This window comes from Ambystoma mexicanum, chromosome 7q (genome assembly GCF_040938575.1).
Source record: "Ambystoma mexicanum isolate Mex_15411 chromosome 7q, UKY_AmexF1_1, whole genome shotgun sequence".
NCBI classification, from domain to species: Eukaryota; Metazoa; Chordata; class Amphibia; order Caudata; family Ambystomatidae; genus Ambystoma; species Ambystoma mexicanum.
In genome coordinates, this window is record NC_090941.1 from 746,883,173 (window position 1) to 746,902,163 (window position 18,991).

Consider the following 18,991-nt stretch of genomic DNA (forward strand, 5'->3'; position numbering starts at 1 on the left):
CCGTAACATGAGGTGAGGCTTTGCCAGTTTGTGTAATCCTACCACTGTATGTCTGTAACCATATGCTTATATATCATGCACTTTATGTAAGTAGTCCATAGATGCCTGAGGGCTTTGTTCACTGAAATAAATGTAAAAATAAATAAATACAGAGTAATATCAGAACTCCTGACCACCAGGGCCCTGGGGCCTGATGGGCTCCCTGGGGAGTTCTATAAAAGATACACAGAAACACTAACACCCAGACTTTTGGAAGTCTTTACAGAGGCATATTAATCGGGAATGCTACCCAGTAGCCTAAGGGGAATCCACCATTGTGCCGATTTTCAAACCTGGTAAACCTTCATAAAGCGGTGGATCCTACAGGCCGCTATCAATGGTAAACCAGGATTGCAAAATCTTAACTATAGTATTGGCGAATAGGCTCAAAAAGGTGATAGGAGGCCTAACCCACACTGACTAAACTGGATATGTTCTGGGGCGTAATACCTCATGGAATTTGCGGAGGCTACACCATGTGATAGATAGCACTAACCAACTGACGGAGGACTGCATAGTGGCCTCCTTGGACGCAGTGAAGGCCTTTGACTCGGTCCGTTGGGGACTGGCTGTTGGCGACCCTTGCGTGTTTTGGATTGGCAAAGTCTTTTTACAATGGGTAAAACTGATTTACACTGCACCCAAGATGCGAGTGAAGGCGGGTAGACAAATCTCTGAGGCATGAGAGGTATATGGGGGTACTAAGCAGAGCTGTCCATTGTCCCTGATGTTGGTTATTTTAGCACTAGAACCCTTGGCTGCATTCCTTAGGAGAGAGTATGCAAAGGCTGGAATTGTAATAGACGGAGTGAGACATCTGCATTCTCCGTATGCAGACGACATGCTATTGTATGTAAATCGGCCTGAGGATAACCTATCGCACTTACTGGATGTTATTGATCAGTTTGCTATGTTTTCGGGTACCAGGGTAAACCGGGAGAAATCCTGTTTGTTTCCGCTTGCGGGTCTTAGAGGACTCGACGAGGAATGTCTACCACATTCAGGCCTGAAATGGGAGACTCACACCTTTCGATATCTAGGTATTAATGTGTGGTATGACCCTGAGCTTTCGCATAAGAACACGCTAAAGGCCCTAGACGGCGTGACTAATTCTATGAAGTTCTGGAAACAGCTGTCCCTTGGGGTGCCAGGTAGGGCGGCACTTTTGAAGATGGTTGTACTCCCTCGTATTTTATATTATTTTATTAATTTACCCTATGATATACTTTGAGAATTCTTTCAACAGTTGGATACGAATGCTAGAGAATTTCTATGGGATGGTGGGAGGAATAGAATTGTTCTACGCCCCTTGAAAAGAGATTACAGTGAGGGCCCCATTTTGAGTATTTCTACCTGGCAGGGCAACTGCAGTTTGTTGTAAATTGGCTGGGAGATGAGGCTTTGCATGATACCTTGCTATTGCAACCAATATTAGGACAATAATTTTTAAAAGAGGTGCTGTGAGCAAAAGGGGTTACATTGCCTAGACCCTCGGGATTATTGAAATTTAGCAAAGACATGTGGCACAGGGCTTGGAAGCTCCTGAAAACACCTGATCCTTGCTCCCTGCATGTCCCATTGGTGCGAGTCATTGGAGAGTATCAGAATGTCGTGATACAGTTTAGAAAACACTGGGAAAGTAAAGGGATAGCTGTGGTGGGTGATCTATTCTGGGACGGCAAAATAATGGACTTCCATGCAGAGCCTAGCTAGCGAGTATGGTATACTTAATGGCCAGTATTTACTATATCTGGGTATGGCAAGGAAGATTGATAAGATATGGTTGAGCCCTCAGATGGAGGTAGAGACCAGCGTAATATTAGATAATATGTACGATGTGTCAGAGGGGGGGCCATGTGGTCTCCAGACTGTATGATTTGTTTTTGAGTGGTGTTGCTGCAACAGAGCTGCCGGCACGTGTGAACTGGGAGACAGATATGGGAAGAGTGTTCACGGATGCAGAATGGTGGAGGGTGCTGCTGTACACCAAACAAGTCTCTAGTAATGCTAGATTTAAGCTTGCTCAATTATACATCACACACAGGGCATATATGACCCCACATAGACTGTCACACGTAAGAGGAAAGGATGGTCAAATCTGCCCGAGATGTGCTCAGGAGGCGGACATGTTGCACATGTTCTGGACATGCCCAGTGATCGGAAGGTTTTGAGGAAAAGTGGGAGCGAGAGCAGCGAGAGGATGAATCCAGATGCATTCATGGCCCCCTGAGTAGTGTTTCCTGGGATTGTTTCCAAGAGGCAGAAGATACAATGCACACTTTTCTAAGATGAAGGACCTGATTTGCATATTGGCAAAACGCAGAATTGCAATGGCCTGGATGTCAGTCGAGGGCCCCATAATCGAGGCCTGGTTGGTGGATTTGAAACAATGATCGTTGGCAGAAACCACACTGTGATACAGGGTGCAAAGGAGAGTTGCATGAAGAGAGCGTAGGAGTGGAAGCTTGGAATGCACTGACACAGACCATGTTTGCCTCAGACAGTGATGGACTTGATTCATGTATAGGTCTGTAGGGATAATCTGCAGGATAGGCTATCAAAGGGCTGAATGTAGAATACTGTAATACAATGGAAGCTGGAAGATGTTGCGTAAGGGAGTCCAGCTTAGTCAAGATGGCAAGGCAATGGGTAAAGAGACATTGGCCCAGGGGAATTCCGAGTTGATTCATACCTACAATATGACTGTAATGGTATAGTGAAGACCTGCCTATTGTGTTTGTATCTGTTTGTTGTTGTTTAAAATAAAACACATTTAAAAAAAATGAAAATAAATATATATATATATATTTTAAGCAAAGTAGCAGAGAAAGAAAAACCCTGCTTTGTCACGCCTCGGACATCTGGGATCTCTCGCTTTATTTATTTTTAATTTTGGGTATTTATTGAGCCCAAATGTAGCTTTGGGATGCAAATGAGATCATTGCATCAGTAAGGATTACAGCTTTGGTGGGGGTCTTGCCATTAAATTGACAGCCAAGGCAACCAATTTGCAGCTGCCACACACAGAAGGTTCACCTTTCAGTATATCACAGTGTATGAGAGATGGAAAAGGCGGGAATAATGACACATCACCAAGGAAGGAGGGAATAATGACGGATCACTAAGGAAGATTAATATCCATACCAGTAGGTTTTGCTGCCCTAGTCACACCTATGAGCTGAAACCTAATTAAAGGATGGTATGTGAAGAGCAATACTTATACACCATATGTTAATGGTAGAAAGTCCTTTACTTTGGTATCTGAAATGCAATTGTTTTGTTCATGTGATGTACTTGCATACATTTTCTTTTTAAACCCTTTGCCGCATTAATTTACCACATTGTATTTTCTATCTGCAGGTAACATTTCCTCCAAATATATATTACAAAATATTCACTCATCGACCTATTGTTGATATGTGTGCTAACAGTCCCAAAGATTATACAAGTCAAGCTGCCAAACAGATCCTACCTAAGCAAATCCACAACCAAGTACACATTCCAGAGAAGGAAGTAAGCGGCTGGTATAAACGTACAGAAAACAATGGCTGGAGAGCTCTTACAGAAAGGGTAAGAAGATCACACCTTTCCAGGCTAAAGCGCCAGGGAATCAGTCCTTGTAAACACGTAGGGCAACTGCTAATGTGTACACTGGGATCAATCGGTATTGGAAAATACACCGTGTATAGAATGTTTAGTGCAATCCTAACATACATACCAACATTATCCCTTCCATTCAGTTGACACTAGTCCAGCCCTGTTTTTAACTATGCATTCTTGGACTTGTAGTCCTGTACTTCTCCATTATATCCCCAGGACTACAAGTCCCAGAATACAAAGTTAAAACGGGGACTGCATTAGTGTCTCCACAATTGAATGGATAATGTTGGCATGTTTGTTCTAGCCTCTTGCTTTTTTAATGAAATACGTGCTTTTATATCTCAGTCGCAATAAAACAGTTGAATTGGAATACAACATTGGGTATTTGAGTTCATACTCTAGCAACAGTTACTGGATTGGATAATTCCAGCTGGACTAGAATCTGGCGATGGGTAAAAGCAGTCAGCATTTCCAATTTTGATTGCCACTATTGCGATACTCCTAACAAGGACCCTGATGTAAAAACTAGTGAAACTGAAGAGGCTATACAGAGAAGCATTGTTATGCCACATTGCACCATGTTTTTGGGCAAGTAGTTTCCGATTACACACAGCCTATATCCGAGATCCACCTGAGTAGTTGTGATAGAAAAGCAAGAACTAATATTTCAGTCACTAAACAATTTAAGAGTTGCCACGTACATTGCTTTGTGTGTGTATGAAGATGCTGGGAGAGCTGCCTGTGGAAGTAACATTCCTGCCTGTTGCTCTTTTCTAGGGGTGTTTCTAATCCTGTTCTCCTGTCCTCAGTACGGTATACGGTTTTTAGGCAGGCCCATGAACCTCCCAGAGTTCGTAAACAGGGGGTTTGCACAGCCATGGAGGGATGGGGGCATTGAGGTTCACCTCTTCAGATGGTTTAAGGCTGTGTGTGTAATTGGGGATTGGAATGTCTGGCTGTGGGGGAGGGTTCTCTGGTGGATTTAGGGTGACTGGCCTCTGCCAAGTGACCCGGATGATAGGAGAGTGACCAAGGGATACTTCCCATTCTGCCCCCCGACACATTGTCAACTGGGTGGTGTTCTGTATGCACTCTCCTAGGTCCACTCTCCTGGAGGACAGCAGAGCTGGGAACATGACTTTGATGCAACATCTAGAAACATTCATCAATCCTGTGAATTCTGGTTCAGTGCCTGTTTTAGAAGTATACAGTGGCTTCAGGTGGAATGCATGGAGTAATTGATGATGGATAGAATTAAATGTAAATAACAAATGGAATTCCTCACTAGCCCTGGAGTAAGCTGGATCTCATAACGTTTGCCGACACTGATAAGAAAATGGAATTTCACTACTCCAAGCTGAAGAGAAGACAAGAAGTTGAAAAAAGAAACAAACAAAGAAAAATCGAATGGATGAAGAAAATGTGGGTTACTTCAATTTCCAAAAGTATGGTTGTGAGTATGATTATACGCTATGTAGTCAGTTAGGCAAAACACACTAGAGTTTGTATTCTGCTTCTCTTTAAATTGCTTCCATTCCTCGCCACATTGTGGACAATAACTGTTACATATATGGGGCACGATGCATAGACTCTTAATTCAATTGCAAGTGTGATTTAGAGGTACATTGCTACCGGATCTGTTTATGTGGGCATTCCCTTAGGAGTGTCAGGCGAGGTTTGTGGAAGTGAAATGCAAATGTTGGTGAATGCCCACACTGTCATAGTCATAACTTTCATGGGCATCCACAAACATTTTCCAAAGCCTTTGCCACACTTATCTATACATAGATGATCTAGGTAAACGTGATTAGTTGTCAAACTGTACCAATTAGATTGACTCTTGCAAGTTTGTGGAAAGGGGCATGCGTTATAGGAAAATCTTTTGCAATCGAAATAAATAGATAATTGTAAAATGAATACTTAATTTATTGTTGCCATACCCATTCATCAGGTACTCACTCTGTACATTATGCGCATATACGGTCACAAATTAATGTTTAAGTGCACATTAAGTTTCCCTTTCTGGGCAAGCTCCTGGAAAAGCTGGCCATCTCTCAGCTTAACCTTCATTCAGATTCTGTTGGTTGTCTCCATGACCACCAGTCTGGCTTCAGAGCGGCCAGAAGCACGGAAACTGCTCTCCTCAATATCCGTGAAGATCTGCTCTCCAACCTTGATTCTAACATTCCTTCTGTCCTCATCCTTCTTGATCTCTCTCCTGCCTTCGACACGGTCAACCACACCATCCTGCTCAACCGTCTCCGTGATAATCTGGGTATCACTGATCAGGTTCTGGCCTGGCTGACCTCTTTCCTCTCTGATCGACCCTCCCAGGTCCAACTGGGGTCTTTCCTATCATCTATCTTCCTCCCCACCTGTGGGGTTCCCCAGGGGTCTAACCTCTCACCCTGGCTTTTCAACCAATACCTGGCAACTCTCGCTCACTGCATTGCCATTTTCTGCTGAAATTTCCAGTGCTACGCTGATGACACTCAACTCATTTTCCGGCTGCCCTCGGCCACCTCCTCTCCCTCTCTCATCTCTCACTGCCTAACTGCCATTCAAAATTGGTGTGCCGCCAATGATCTTTATCTGAATGCCAGCAAGACGGAGATCCTCCTCATCGGCACACCATCTCTATCCTTTTCCCTCACTCTCTGGCCGGCCTCCCTTGGCCCTCCTCCTACCCCTACCTGCGAGGCTAAGAACCTTGGCGTCATCTTTGACTCCACACTTTCCTTCTCGGCCCATATCTCTGATGTCTCTAAAAAGTCAAACTTCCAACTGAACCTCCTCAGAGGTATTCTGCCTTTCCTCTCCTTCCCCCAGAAGCTCATGGTATCCCAAGCTCTGGTTCTCTCTAGCTTGGACTATTGTAACATCCTCTTTCGAAATCTACCTGCCTCTACTCTCCGCCCTCTACAACTTATCCAGAACAGGACTGCAAGACTTGTCCTTGGCCTCAAGCCCTGGGATCGTATCTCTCCAGCTTTGAAATCTCTCCATTGGCTCCCAGTGGATGCAAGGATTAAATTCAAAACCCTCTGCATTGTCCACAAAGCTTTCTGGGGCATGGGTCCAAAATACCTTCAGCTATCCCTCCGCAAATACCTGCCATCTCGAGCTCTTCGCTCCTCTACCTCTAACTCCCTCAGGGTCAGTCGGTTTTCAAAGAAACGAGCTGGGGGTAGATCTCTATCTTCGGCTGGGGCCTCCCTCTGGAACAGCCTCCCTGCCACTCTAAAACTTGAGGAGAACCATCTCTGGTTCCGGAAGCACCTCAAAACCTTCCTCTTTGCTTCTGCCTTCGCTCCCCTTCTCCCCTGCTGATCTGCTCTCTTGGCACTGTGCACCTGGCCACCCTCTGTCGCCTGGGCCTAGGTAGCTTGTCACCCTGCTACCTTCCTGCACTGCCTCCTGGCCACCCCTTGCTCTGGGGACTGTATCTGTACCCATACAGCGCCCCCCCCCATTTTTCTTCTTTTTCTGCACTTATTCAGACTTACCCAGTCTGCTGCCTTAAACACAGCACTTGCCACTTGCTGGCTGCACTACCACAGTTTGCCTCAATTTTCTATTTATTTTATTTATCTGCGCTCCTCGGCTTCTGCACTTTCCACTCTACCTCTTCCATGCACTTTTCCCCTTTTCCCTTTCCCATGCACTTGCGTGTTCTCAATGTCACTGGGCCTAGTAAGATCGTTTTTATGTTGTGCTGTGTTCTCCCTTGTTCCCCTCCCTTGCCTAGTCGCGCTCTGAAACACTTGTGTACGAGCGCGATACAAATAAAATATCATATCATATCACATTTATTTTTTCAAAATCTGTTAAAGTGAAAACCACACCAGAAAAATACAAATGCAGGTACAATGTCGATTCAATCACCTTTCACATGCTAATGGGGATCAGTGAAACAAACACAGAAAACTTAAGTGGAAGGAAGTTTATTAGGCAATTGTAACAGATGCGGGGCAACTGAAATGTGTCATGATAGATCCGAAAATTCCAACTAAAATTCCAGCAAAACTCAATGTTCATAATGTTCCTCGGTCTCAGCAGGTCTGCAGATTCCTTTCCCTGGAGGCGAAAATGGTACACAAAGAAAAGTATTTTTCAAAAAGAAAAGTCTTTAGTCCGCCTGGTATCTGGGATTGAAATGACCACTTGTTTCACAAGAAGTTTGCTCTTTCGTTCTCCTCCTTCATCCTTTGTCCTTGGTGGTCCTCTGTGGATGAGGCTCAACAGTGATTCCCTTGGTGTGATCTTCATGGTAATCTCCCTCTGGCAGGTCCTCGTACTCCCGTACCAGGAGAACTACGATCTGGGCATCAGTTGTGGCACTTCTAAGAGGTTGGGTTGTGGGCCAAGGTATCTTGACAGGATATGGGGGTAGCAAACTGCTCTCTCTAGGGAGCATTGTCTTGTGTTTGTATTCTTATTTCATGTCTGTGATCCTGAATGCGGAGTGTGGGTGATGTCAGGAGTGGAATGTGTATGTGTAAATGTTAGAATGCCCTCCCCTAGGTGTTCTACTGCGAGTCAGTTGGGATGGTGAAGCCTAGGCGGTGGACACCAGTGGATCCTTTTCTTATCTAATGGACATACTGGATATAATGTAAATAAAAGATCTTATTGAACTTACCTACGGTCCCAAGAGTCTTTGATTACAACACATTTTCAGAATGTCTTTGCCCACAATTTGTGCCAGTGTAAACATATTTTCGGACTACCTATGCTCATAAATGGGCCGGTTTCTATGGTTAAGGTGTTAGGGGTGAAATTCAGTTTGTCCTTGTCGATGGAGCTACAGGAGAGTACAGTCTGTCAGCAGGGCTACTTTCAGCCTAAGCTCTTCCGACGGGGTATTCCTTATATCCCAGAGCATCTCTGTGCCTCAGTTATCTCTGCTTTGGTCACGTCCTCGCGGACTTCTTTAACTCTCTACTTAGGCCAGCCTGCCTGTGTTCTTCATCACCTGCAAGTTTTTCAGAACTCTGCGGCCCGACTGGCGACTTCTACCCTCTGCTACTGTCACTTCCCCCTGTTAACTTCATTGGCTGCCAGTGCCCAAACGCATTCATTTCAAGGCGCTCTGCCTGATTCACCAGGCGTTTTATGGACAGGGAGCTGGATACCTCGTGGCCAAATTCCATACCCTGAGCCGAGCCCTGCGGTCAGCTAACACCTGTTTACTGACTGTTCCTCTAGACAATTATAGCTGCATTGCCGTCCGCTCTTTCTCAATGGCAGCAGTGGTTCTTTGGAACTCCCTTCCACTGTCCCTCAGAGCAATGACTGCTCACCTGGAATTTCGCAAAGCTTTGAAAACGTTTCTTTCTCAGACTATTCTTTGTTCTCTGTCCTGCAAGGAGCGCCAAAATACCTTCAGGTGAATGTTGCGCTTAATAAGTACCCTACAATACAATATAATACAATATATGTCCATGGAGCCTGCTCCAATATATGCCAGTTTTGCCATATAATACTGTGTTGTCTTTTCTAGTACAAAATGCCGGTACGACTTCCTTTCGTCGCGGGATGATTTTTCGTGAGGTTTTTTACCACGATTTTTTTAGAAAATGGGGGGTTGAGGGGGACCACCCCCCCCCCCCCACACCAAAAAAATAATTCGATGGGTTTTTCCCCCAAAAAAATCGTGGTAAAAAACCCCACGAAAAAACATCCCACGATGAAATGACATGGAACCCAAAATGCCATGCCAGAGTAAGATATATGTTCATGTTGGCTGCACCAATGTCGGAAAGTCTTGGTAGGTAATAACACTGATCGTATGTTTGCTTTAGCCTTGATGTTTAGTAATAAATATACTGCTTTAGGTGTGCTTAGGGGCTGCGGAATGGAGGCCCCATAGTTAAGGTGGCGTAGCTTCCAACACCTGCTGAATTTCAGGGGGATTCGTTGCACTGAACGTAGTCTCTTTAGCTGTCCCTTAACTAAAGTTTTATCACTGAATATATATATATATTTCTGAGGCTTGTGGAATCTGCTTAGATCACATGCTGTGCATAGGCCGACATCTAATGGAAGCTGCGGAGTATTACAGTTTGTTTTTCGAAACTCGAAAATGGGCTTCGACACAGGGCGTGCCAGTAATACTATCCCTAGTGTGACGTCCACTGTACCCAAGATCCCTCACGCATCTAGGATCCTCAGATTGTTTTTTTCCGCCATACTGGTCGGAAGCATTTTGCGGAGTCCCCTGGCCTTAACCATACTTTTGCTAAAAATTTAAAAATAATAATCTATTGACATCCTTCCCCACCCCAACGTCGAACTTCGACACTCGACGCCGGCTGGAGAGGAAATCGACCGTCGGCTGCTGCGTGACGGATTGGGGCCTCGGAAGGCCGCTGGCCTCGGCCCGGGCCTTGGAAGGCCTCTGGCCTCGGCCCTGCAAGTAGGGAGAGTGGGGGGTGATACATACTCTACACTCTTGGTATATAGGTACACCTTATACATTTCCTACACTTAACAGCCCGCTGCCTCAAGGTGCGTATGGAGGGTACCCCTTTTCAATTCTGCCCCAAGTGCAATCGCAAATACCCTTGGGTCGACAGGCACGCCACGTGCAATCTCTGCTTGCCGAGGGACCACCCCGAAGCGAACTGCAGAGCGTGTAGTAGGTTTAAACCTAAGACACTTAAGGACCGTTCGACGAAGCGTTGGGCCCACCACGCCAGGCAGGCGGCCGTGGCAGCGGAGGGCGCCGTCAGCGACGGCAACAACGCCGTACTTTCGGACGGCGAGGGCATTGCGGCGTCGAAAGACAGCCGAGCGCAGGTCCCTGACCTCGGAAGGTCGTCCGGCAGGGCGGCTATGGGGAAGACCCCCGGCGACACAAGCGTTTCACATACTACACACACTAAACACACTAAGTCCAACCGAGACTCGACGACGTCGAGTTCTCGGAAAGAGGCACAAACAGAACGGTCCGATTCAGTGTCCTCTGGGCGCTCTCGATCAAGATCGCCACATGACTCCAGGCAATCATCCACTCTTGCCAAGAGTGCCTCGCTCCCTAGGCTAACAGAAGTTCGATCATCGGAAGACGAAGACGACTTCCACCCCCAGGCCGCGCTCCAAGAGTCGGAGCCCGCAATTAAAACCAGCGAGGCCCCACGCTCGAAGGACCGGGACACCACCCCCGATCCTCGACGCCAGGCGTCGAAAGACTCCGGAGCCACTAAAGGACAAGGAAAACATTTTTCCACTCACGGGGAGGGGGGAAAACAGCAGAAGAAACAACCTTTGCACTCTTCCACACCTGTGAAACACACCACTCCCCCTAAACAGACAGACAAAACCAGGTCTGTGATATGTCTAAAACCAGCAAAGCTACTCAAGATAAATCCCATAGACCTGCTGAGAGAGTCATTCCCAGTTCCAAAAAATGGTCCAGTGAAGACATAGATAGGGTCATGTCAAGAATGTCTTCTTTGGCAGATTTTTATGATAAAAATCCAGAACATTTCCTCTCGTATGATCCGCAGGGGGCAACATCCTCAGGCTTTACTGATCCTATCCCCCCGAGTAAAAAACCCCGGTTTGAAACTCCGATGAGGTCAGAATCCTTCGAGGTACAACCATAATCAAGACCATACTCACTGTATCAAGGAGAGGCTTTCTTTTGTGAGGACCAAGAATTTGTTATGATAGAAGAGCAAACCGGGACGGGCTACTATGGGGATGATGAGGACCAGGAAGAGGAAGAGGAGGACCCGGAAACATACAGAGTAGATTCCCTGGTAGAGAACGAAGCCCCGGTTACCGACTCCCCGGTCGATAACCAACCCCTCATAAACGAGGTTCTCGCACGCGCAGCAGAACATTTCCACATTGACACCCACGGTGTCCAGGAGGAAAGGGACTTCGCAGAAGAGTTATTGGGAGAAAGGAGTCCCTTCTTAATCCTTAAATCCATTCAGCGGAGAATAGATCCGTCCCTGGTGAACCCGAACCTCACCAGAGCAGTCAATCCCAGGGTTGAAAAACTTTTCAGGGCGGCCCAGTCTGACCCTCTCTATATAAGAGGACATCTGAAGCCAGACTCCCTAGTTGTCACCAACACTCATAAGAGGGCTGAAACACCCTTGTCATCGTCCGAAGCTCCTCCCGACAAGGAGAGCAAAAAGCTATACGGTTTCGGCAGGAAAGTAGCCTCAACGTCCGCCTATCAAGCAAGGATTGCAAACTCCACCACCCTGTTGGCCAGCTACAACTGCCATCAGTGGGAAGAAGTCGCGGCACTCATAACCTCTGCTCCTGAACCTTTAAAGGGCCAGTTAGCTCGGATTTCCGCAGAGGGTAGAGCAGTGTCTGGTTGCATTTTGAAAGCAACCTTCGACGCCGCGGACAACGCAGGCAGATTGATAGCGGAAGGCACTGTTATCAAAAGACATGCGTGGTTACGGCAGTCTGGTTTTAAGGCAGAAACCCAGGCATCATTGTTGGACAAACCGGTGGAAACCGATCTGTTGTTTGGTAAGGCGGTCGAAGACGCACTGAAGAATGCCAAGGACGAATACGAAACACTCAAGTCCCTTGGCCAGTTAACCAATAAACCCCCTAACCAGAGAGGGAATAGTAATTTTCGTCACCCACGCGGCCAAAATTCCCAGAGAGGATCTACCTATTCCCAAGGGCAGGGCACACAGGGGAACAACAACCAACAGTCTACCCCGGGTTACGGCAGGATTAATAGTAGAGGTCGTGGTAAAGGCAGAGGCAGCCCCAACAAGGGAGGCGGCACGCCTCCACCAAAGCAGTGACGCTCAGTTCAGGGTCCCTTCTCACGCAACCCCAGTAGGGGGACGCATTTCCAACTTCACCCAGGCTTGGAAAGGGATCACATCAGACAGATGGGTGCTGTCAACAGTATCCACAGGATATTGTATAGAACTACTGCAGCGTCCCCGGAACCATCCTCCACGACAAAGAGTACACTCTTTAGAACATCAGAAGATTCTCCTCGAGGCGATCGCCATTCTGCTAGAAAAGGACGCGATAGAACTCGTCCCGGGACACCAGGTAAACAAGGGTATTTATTCAACTTACTTCCTTGTGCCAAAGAAAGACTTGACAATGCGCCCAGTATTGGATTTACGGCCTGCCAACAAGTATGTCAAGCCCCAAAAATTTCGTATGAACACGCTACAAGAGGCAATCCCCCTCCTAAAAAAGGGGGATTACATGGCAACCTTGGATATGAAAGATGCTTATTTTCATATTTCCATGTTCCCAGCGCACAGAAAGTATTTGCGCTTCAAGGTGGACAGCCGACACTACCAATTCAAGGTACTGCCCTTCGGGATAGCTTCAGCACCAAGGGTATTCACCAAGGTACTGGCGGTGGCGGCTGCACATCTACGCAGTGAGGCAATCCCAGTGTACCCTTATCTGGACGACTGGCTCATAACGGGGGAAACCCCAGGAATTTGCAGGACAAACATTCAAAGGACTATCGACCTCCTTCACGAGTTAGGCTTCTCAATCAACGAGAAAAAGTCCAGCCTAGTGCCAAGCACCTCAAAACAATTCCTAGTAGCAATCCTAGATACCCAAGAGGGGTTTACCTTTCCTTCAGAAGAAAGAATTCGGAATATACTACTGCAAATTCCGCATTATCAGTCCGGTCAACAAATAACGGTACGCAAAGCAATGCGTTTACTGGGCATGATGGCGTCATGTATTTACCTGGTCCCCCACGCGCGCCTGCGCATGCGTCCCATGCAGGAATGGTTGGCGAAACAGTGGTCTCAGGCAAGTGGTCAGTGGGACGATCTAGTGGTCGTTTCACCAACACTGGTACAAAACCTTCACTGGTGGACAAGAGAGAATCTCGCACAGGGGAAACCCTTTTACGATCCCGAGGTACAGGCAATAGTCACTACAGACGCATGCCTGACGGGGTGGGGAGCTCACCATCTCCACCACACAGCTCAGGGTCTCTGGTCTCACTCAGTGGCTAAGAACCACATCAACCTGCTAGAGCTTCTGGCAGTATTCAGAGCGCTTCAGGCGTTCGAGCCCCACCTACTAAACCTGTCAGTGCAAATCCGGACGGACAGCACAACAGCCATGTTCTACCTGAACAAGCAAGGAGGGACTCGCTCGCCAAATCTGTCCAAGCTTGCCCAGAAAATCTGGATATGGGCACTCAGACGGAACATCTTCCTGTCATCACAACATGTTCCAGGGGAGCTCAATTCCCTAGCGGATGCTCTGAGCAGAGACTCCCTCCCAGAGGAACACGAATGGGTTCTACACAGAGAGGTCGTAGAAAATATCTTCTCTCAGTGGGGTTTCCCCACTATAGACTTATTCGCCACAAGCGAAAACAGACAATGCCCAGGATTTGCATCCAGGTTCCCCCAACCAGACTCCCAGGGGAACGCCCTGTGGATGAACTGGTCAGGGATGTTTGCGTACGCTTTTCCACCAACTCCTCTCATCAGGAAAGTGGTGAACAAGATGAACAGAGAGTCGATGACGCTCGTCCTAGTTGCTCCCATGTGGGCAAGACAACCGTGTTTTCCACACCTACGCAGGATGGCGGTGTGCGAGCCCATCAAACTTACAGCCTGGTACAACCTACTGTCCCAGCACCAAGGTCAAACAGTGCACCAGCAACCCAACTCAATGAACCTGGCAGCATGGCTCCTGAGGTCATAGAGTTTGGACATCTCAATTTGCCACAGAGGTGTATGGACATCCTAAAGGAATCTAGGAAACCAAACACAAGGCACTGTTACTTTGACAAGTGGAAGAGGTTAGTTATCTGGTGCCAGAGTAGATCAATCAACCCGGTTGATTGCACTCCTTCCACTATTGTTACATACATGCTCCACCTGCTGGATGCAGGATTGGTTTTTAACTCACTGAAGGTACACCTGGCAGCCCTGTCGGCTTACACCACTTCCCATAGCAAAGTTTTGTGGTGGAAAGTACCAGTAGTTAAAGCCTTCATGGAAGGAGTAAAGAGACTTCACCCTCCTATTTCAAACCCACCACCAGGGTGGGACCTTAATGTGGTGCTAGCCAAGCTCATGGGCCCCCCTTTCGAACCCATGCATAAAAGCAGTCTCAAACACCTGACTTATAAAACGGCCTTCTTAGTAGCTATTACTTCTATAAGAAGGGTCAGTGAAATTCAGGCTCTGTCAGTGCAGGATCCCTACTTTACTGTCCATAAAGACAAACTGGTTTTACGCACACACCCTAGGTTCTCACCTAAGTTTATATCTAAATTCCATGTAAACCAGTCCATCGAGCTTCTGGCTTTCTTCAAGGACCCACAAAGCTCGGCTGAGGTGAAACTACACACCCTAGATGTGCGTAGGGCGGTCCTCTACTATGTAAATAAAACCAGACCGCTAAGAAAAACAGATCAACTGTTTGTCTCCGTAGCTACAGGCAGAGAGGGGGATCGCGTCTCTAAAGGTGCCATCTCGAAGTGGATTATTAACTGTATCCAGGTGTGTTACTCACTCTCCGAAATAACTCTGCCTTTCACACCAAGAGCCCACTCTACCAGAGGCATTGGGGCCACTCTGGCTTTCATTGCAAATGTACCCCTTGACACCATTTGCAAAGCAGCTACTTGGAGCTCTATTCACACTTTTACTCAGCATTACTGCATTGACACCCATTCCAAGGCAGATACACAAGTGGGACAAGCGGTTCTAAGACACTTATTTGCTCATGACCCTTCTCACATCCCACCTCCTTCTTCAGGTACTGCTCGCTAATCTATGCACAGCATGTGATCTAAGCAGATTCCACAAGCCTCAGAAGGGATACATTACTCACTGTAATCGTATTTCTGATGCTTGTATCTGCTTAGATTCACATGCGACCCACCCTTCCTCCCCTCTGAGAGAAGGCGGATGATTGCTTGTAGTCTTACCTTTCTGTCTATCTGCTTGGATTATCTGTACTCTCGCTACTCCTCATGCTACCTCATGTCAGAAAAAATACAATCTGAGGATCCTAGACGCGTGAGGGATCTTGGGTACAGTGGACGTCACACTAGGGATAGTATTACTGGCACGCCCTGTGTCGACGCCCATTTTCGAGTTTCGAAAAACAAACTGTAATACTCTGCAGCCTCCACTAGATGTCGGCCTATGCACAGCATGTGAATCTAAGCAGATACAAGCATCAGAAATATGATTACGGTGAGTTATGTATCCCATATATGTATATATATATCTATATATCTATATCTATATATATATATATATATATATATATATATATATATATATATATATATATATATATCCTTCTTTATCATTGGAAGAAATGTAGTTAAGTGGAGCAGTTTTAACCAAACAAAACCCTTGAAATTCAGCGGATGTGGGAAGTCATGACCAGCTAACTTTGATGTACCCCAATAATGCCATTTGGTATGTCATTGTGAAGCCCTTCTTTTATATATGTGCTCATGGTCTTTCCAGCGGGACCATGCAGAGTTACGCTGGCCATGACTTCCCAGATTCGCTGAATTTCAAGGGTTTTGTTGCATTATATCTGCTCAACTTAATTACACCTTAACTCAAGTTTTTTCAGTGAATTACAAGGGTTTTGTTATACCATAGTTTTTTTTACGGGCCACTAGCCATGGCCTTAGGCCATGTCCTCTCCCCCTGTTTCCACTGTGAAGGTTCCTCAATATGTTTCTTTTTTACCCACTAGGTGGCCACCATGGGCTTCACCCTGGCCAGTGAGCACGCCTTTGGCCATGCCGACTGTATACTTTAAGACACTACCGGGCTACTAGGCATGGCCATAGTTTTTTTTGTTACGGGCTACCAGCCATGGCTTTCGGCTGCATCACTGTACATGTCTCTCAGGCCCACTAGCCAGGGCCTTTGGCCCTGGCCAATGAGCACGACCTTCGGCTGTGCCCACTGTATATTTTCAAACACTACTGGGCCACTAACCATGGCCTGCGGCCACGGCCATCAGCCATATCCGCTGTACATGTTCCCCCAACATGTTTCTTTTGGCCATGACCACTATACATGTCTTTCGGGCACACTGTATATTTTAAATACACACCCATTACCCCCCCAGCTCACGGTAGCTGCAAAATAAATGTTTTGTATTCATACATTTTTTGATAACTCTTTTTTAAAACTGTTTTCCCATAACCACAGTTATCTGGTAGCGCCTGCAAATAACCGCGGTTATCCGTAATAATCGTGCACAATCCAAAACTCTTCCCTGCCCTCCCAGGCCCTCATGATGTGCCCCCTCCTCTTGACATGATTCCCCCACTCCCACCAGACTGTCTTTCCCTCCCTAGCCCTCTCCATTCCCCAACACTCTGTTTTTGTGTGATGCACTCTCATTCCAGATCACGTTTTCTTTTATAATGGCAGTTATCCCACTGACTAACTGTGGTTATGAGAACACGTTTGGGCTCTGAACTTGGTCCCCAAGCACCCCCCCACCCGCACTTTCTGTGACAAATGTTTTGTTTGCAAAATTTCAGCCAAATCCATCATGCGAGTCAAAGTTATTAGCAATTCATTTTTTGGGTTTCCTATGCATCTCGATACTCTACTCAACTATAGTGAGCCGACCGCCGCATTATAATATAGATATAGTTATATATATATCTATATAGATATATATTTAAATTTTCCATTCTCTGACAAGCCCCAGTTTAATAATTTAGCCTGTAGCAATTCCCCCCTCAAACTTTGATGCAAGAAACAAGCTGGTTTGCAAAAACAATTTATTTTGGGGACTAAATGGCATCAAAATAATGTGACGGGTGATTCAACGCTTGGATTACAATGGAACTGCACCCGCATCTTAATGTAGACAGTGCAAGGTATGACTTCACTCTATGCGTAGGCGCGCAACTTGACATTGATGGGATCACAGAAAATGAAACCAAAGAATCTACAGCAGATAATCATGTTTGCTTTAAATCCATGTCCACCACGAAGCAGTGAAGCAGTATCAGAATAAAGTTTAAGACAAAACAATTTACTGTAGCTACAACTTAAATGTGATTATCAATACTTTAAAACAAAAATGTGGACACTATGACAAACTATTGTTTTCTACCTTGGTCACCGACACTTCTTGACTTCATCTTTTTATGTTGTTGGATTTGTTGTACATCATTCTAAAATCATGGGTTTCTTGGGATTTCTATTGCTTTTAGAATGCCGGGACAGCGGAGCTTAACTCACTCACTATTTTCAAGGAATAAAGTTCACCCTCGCAACACACAACTTCAATGTATACACTATGGAATAGAATTCAATAGAATTCAATCACTTTATTGTCTATGGCAGACACAAGCCTTAGGACTTATTTACCATTCAATGTAAGAGGCCTGAAACGTCCAACGATCCCAAATTGCAGAGGAAACTCCTAATATTAGGGTTTATTTATTTATTGTGCATTTGTAAGGCGCTTATACATCAGGAAATTGTGTTTCAAAGCGCCCATAGGGCAAAGGGGATGGGCATGGGAACAAAGGCAAGAATAAACTGATGAACAGGAAAAGGAGCGGTCCTACTAGGCCTTGTGAGCATTCAGGACGTGCAAGTGCAGGGAGAGAGAGAAGGGACAGGGAAGGGGTTGTAAGTGCTAGGAGTTCCACAGAGGGAAGTGCCCAGGAGTCAGTTGCGTGCAACAGTAAGTGCCTGGCAGAGATTGCTTGGTACAGAGTGATCACCTGCCATAATAAGTGCAGGCATGTGGGAACACAAGCCAGAGGGCGCCCGAAGGTTTTAATTATAAAATGCTAAGCACATACCACTTGCACTATATTCCCTTTGTCAGTGAAATAGCTTTTAAACAGGGCCCCTAAAATACTTTTAAAAGCTATGTGTGAATTAATCAATTTTCAAGAAAAGTTTCCAAATAATCGTGGGCCTTAGGTACACTTTTTTCTGTCTTTTGAAGGCGCAGGCCGGGTATGGACACTAGCTGGTATCTGGTAGCTCTGCCAAGTAAGCTCTCTGTTGAGTCTGTGCATCCACTCCAAATTCCCTTTTATGTAATCTGATCCTGCTTGAGGAAAGTCCTCTCCCTTCAATCCAATCTGGGACAGGGGTCACTCACAGTGCTTGCGGTTGTGGTTCCTGTGACCCCACACATCACTAATGAGTGTTGGCACTACTGGAACGTAGTTGCCCTCAGTTGCTATTAATAGTCTAACATAGGCTGAGCCCTCTTGCTCAGTAGACAAGTGATATTTTTCCTTAGTGGGCTTTCCAACCCTAGGATGTCAGGCTGTTGCTCCCAGATTGCAACGCCTCCCTCAGTTTTATTTGTATCTCAGTGTCCTTAGGCAGTGACCCTA

General features: G+C 46.2%; 1 protein-coding gene across 3 annotated transcripts in view; it reads left to right on the forward strand.

Annotated features, from left to right (window-relative positions):
• Positions 1-18,991, forward strand: part of C7QH11orf65 (chromosome 7q C11orf65 homolog) — a 387,959-nt gene that overhangs the window by 206,664 nt on the left and 162,304 nt on the right. For all 3 annotated transcript variants that reach the window (XM_069640286.1, XM_069640287.1, XM_069640288.1), the window contains 2 exons: positions 3,400-3,609; positions 4,928-5,061. In XM_069640286.1, coding sequence (XP_069496387.1) covers positions 3,400-3,609; positions 4,928-5,061 — 344 coding nt within the window. The remainder of the gene's footprint in view (positions 1-3,399; positions 3,610-4,927; positions 5,062-18,991) is intronic.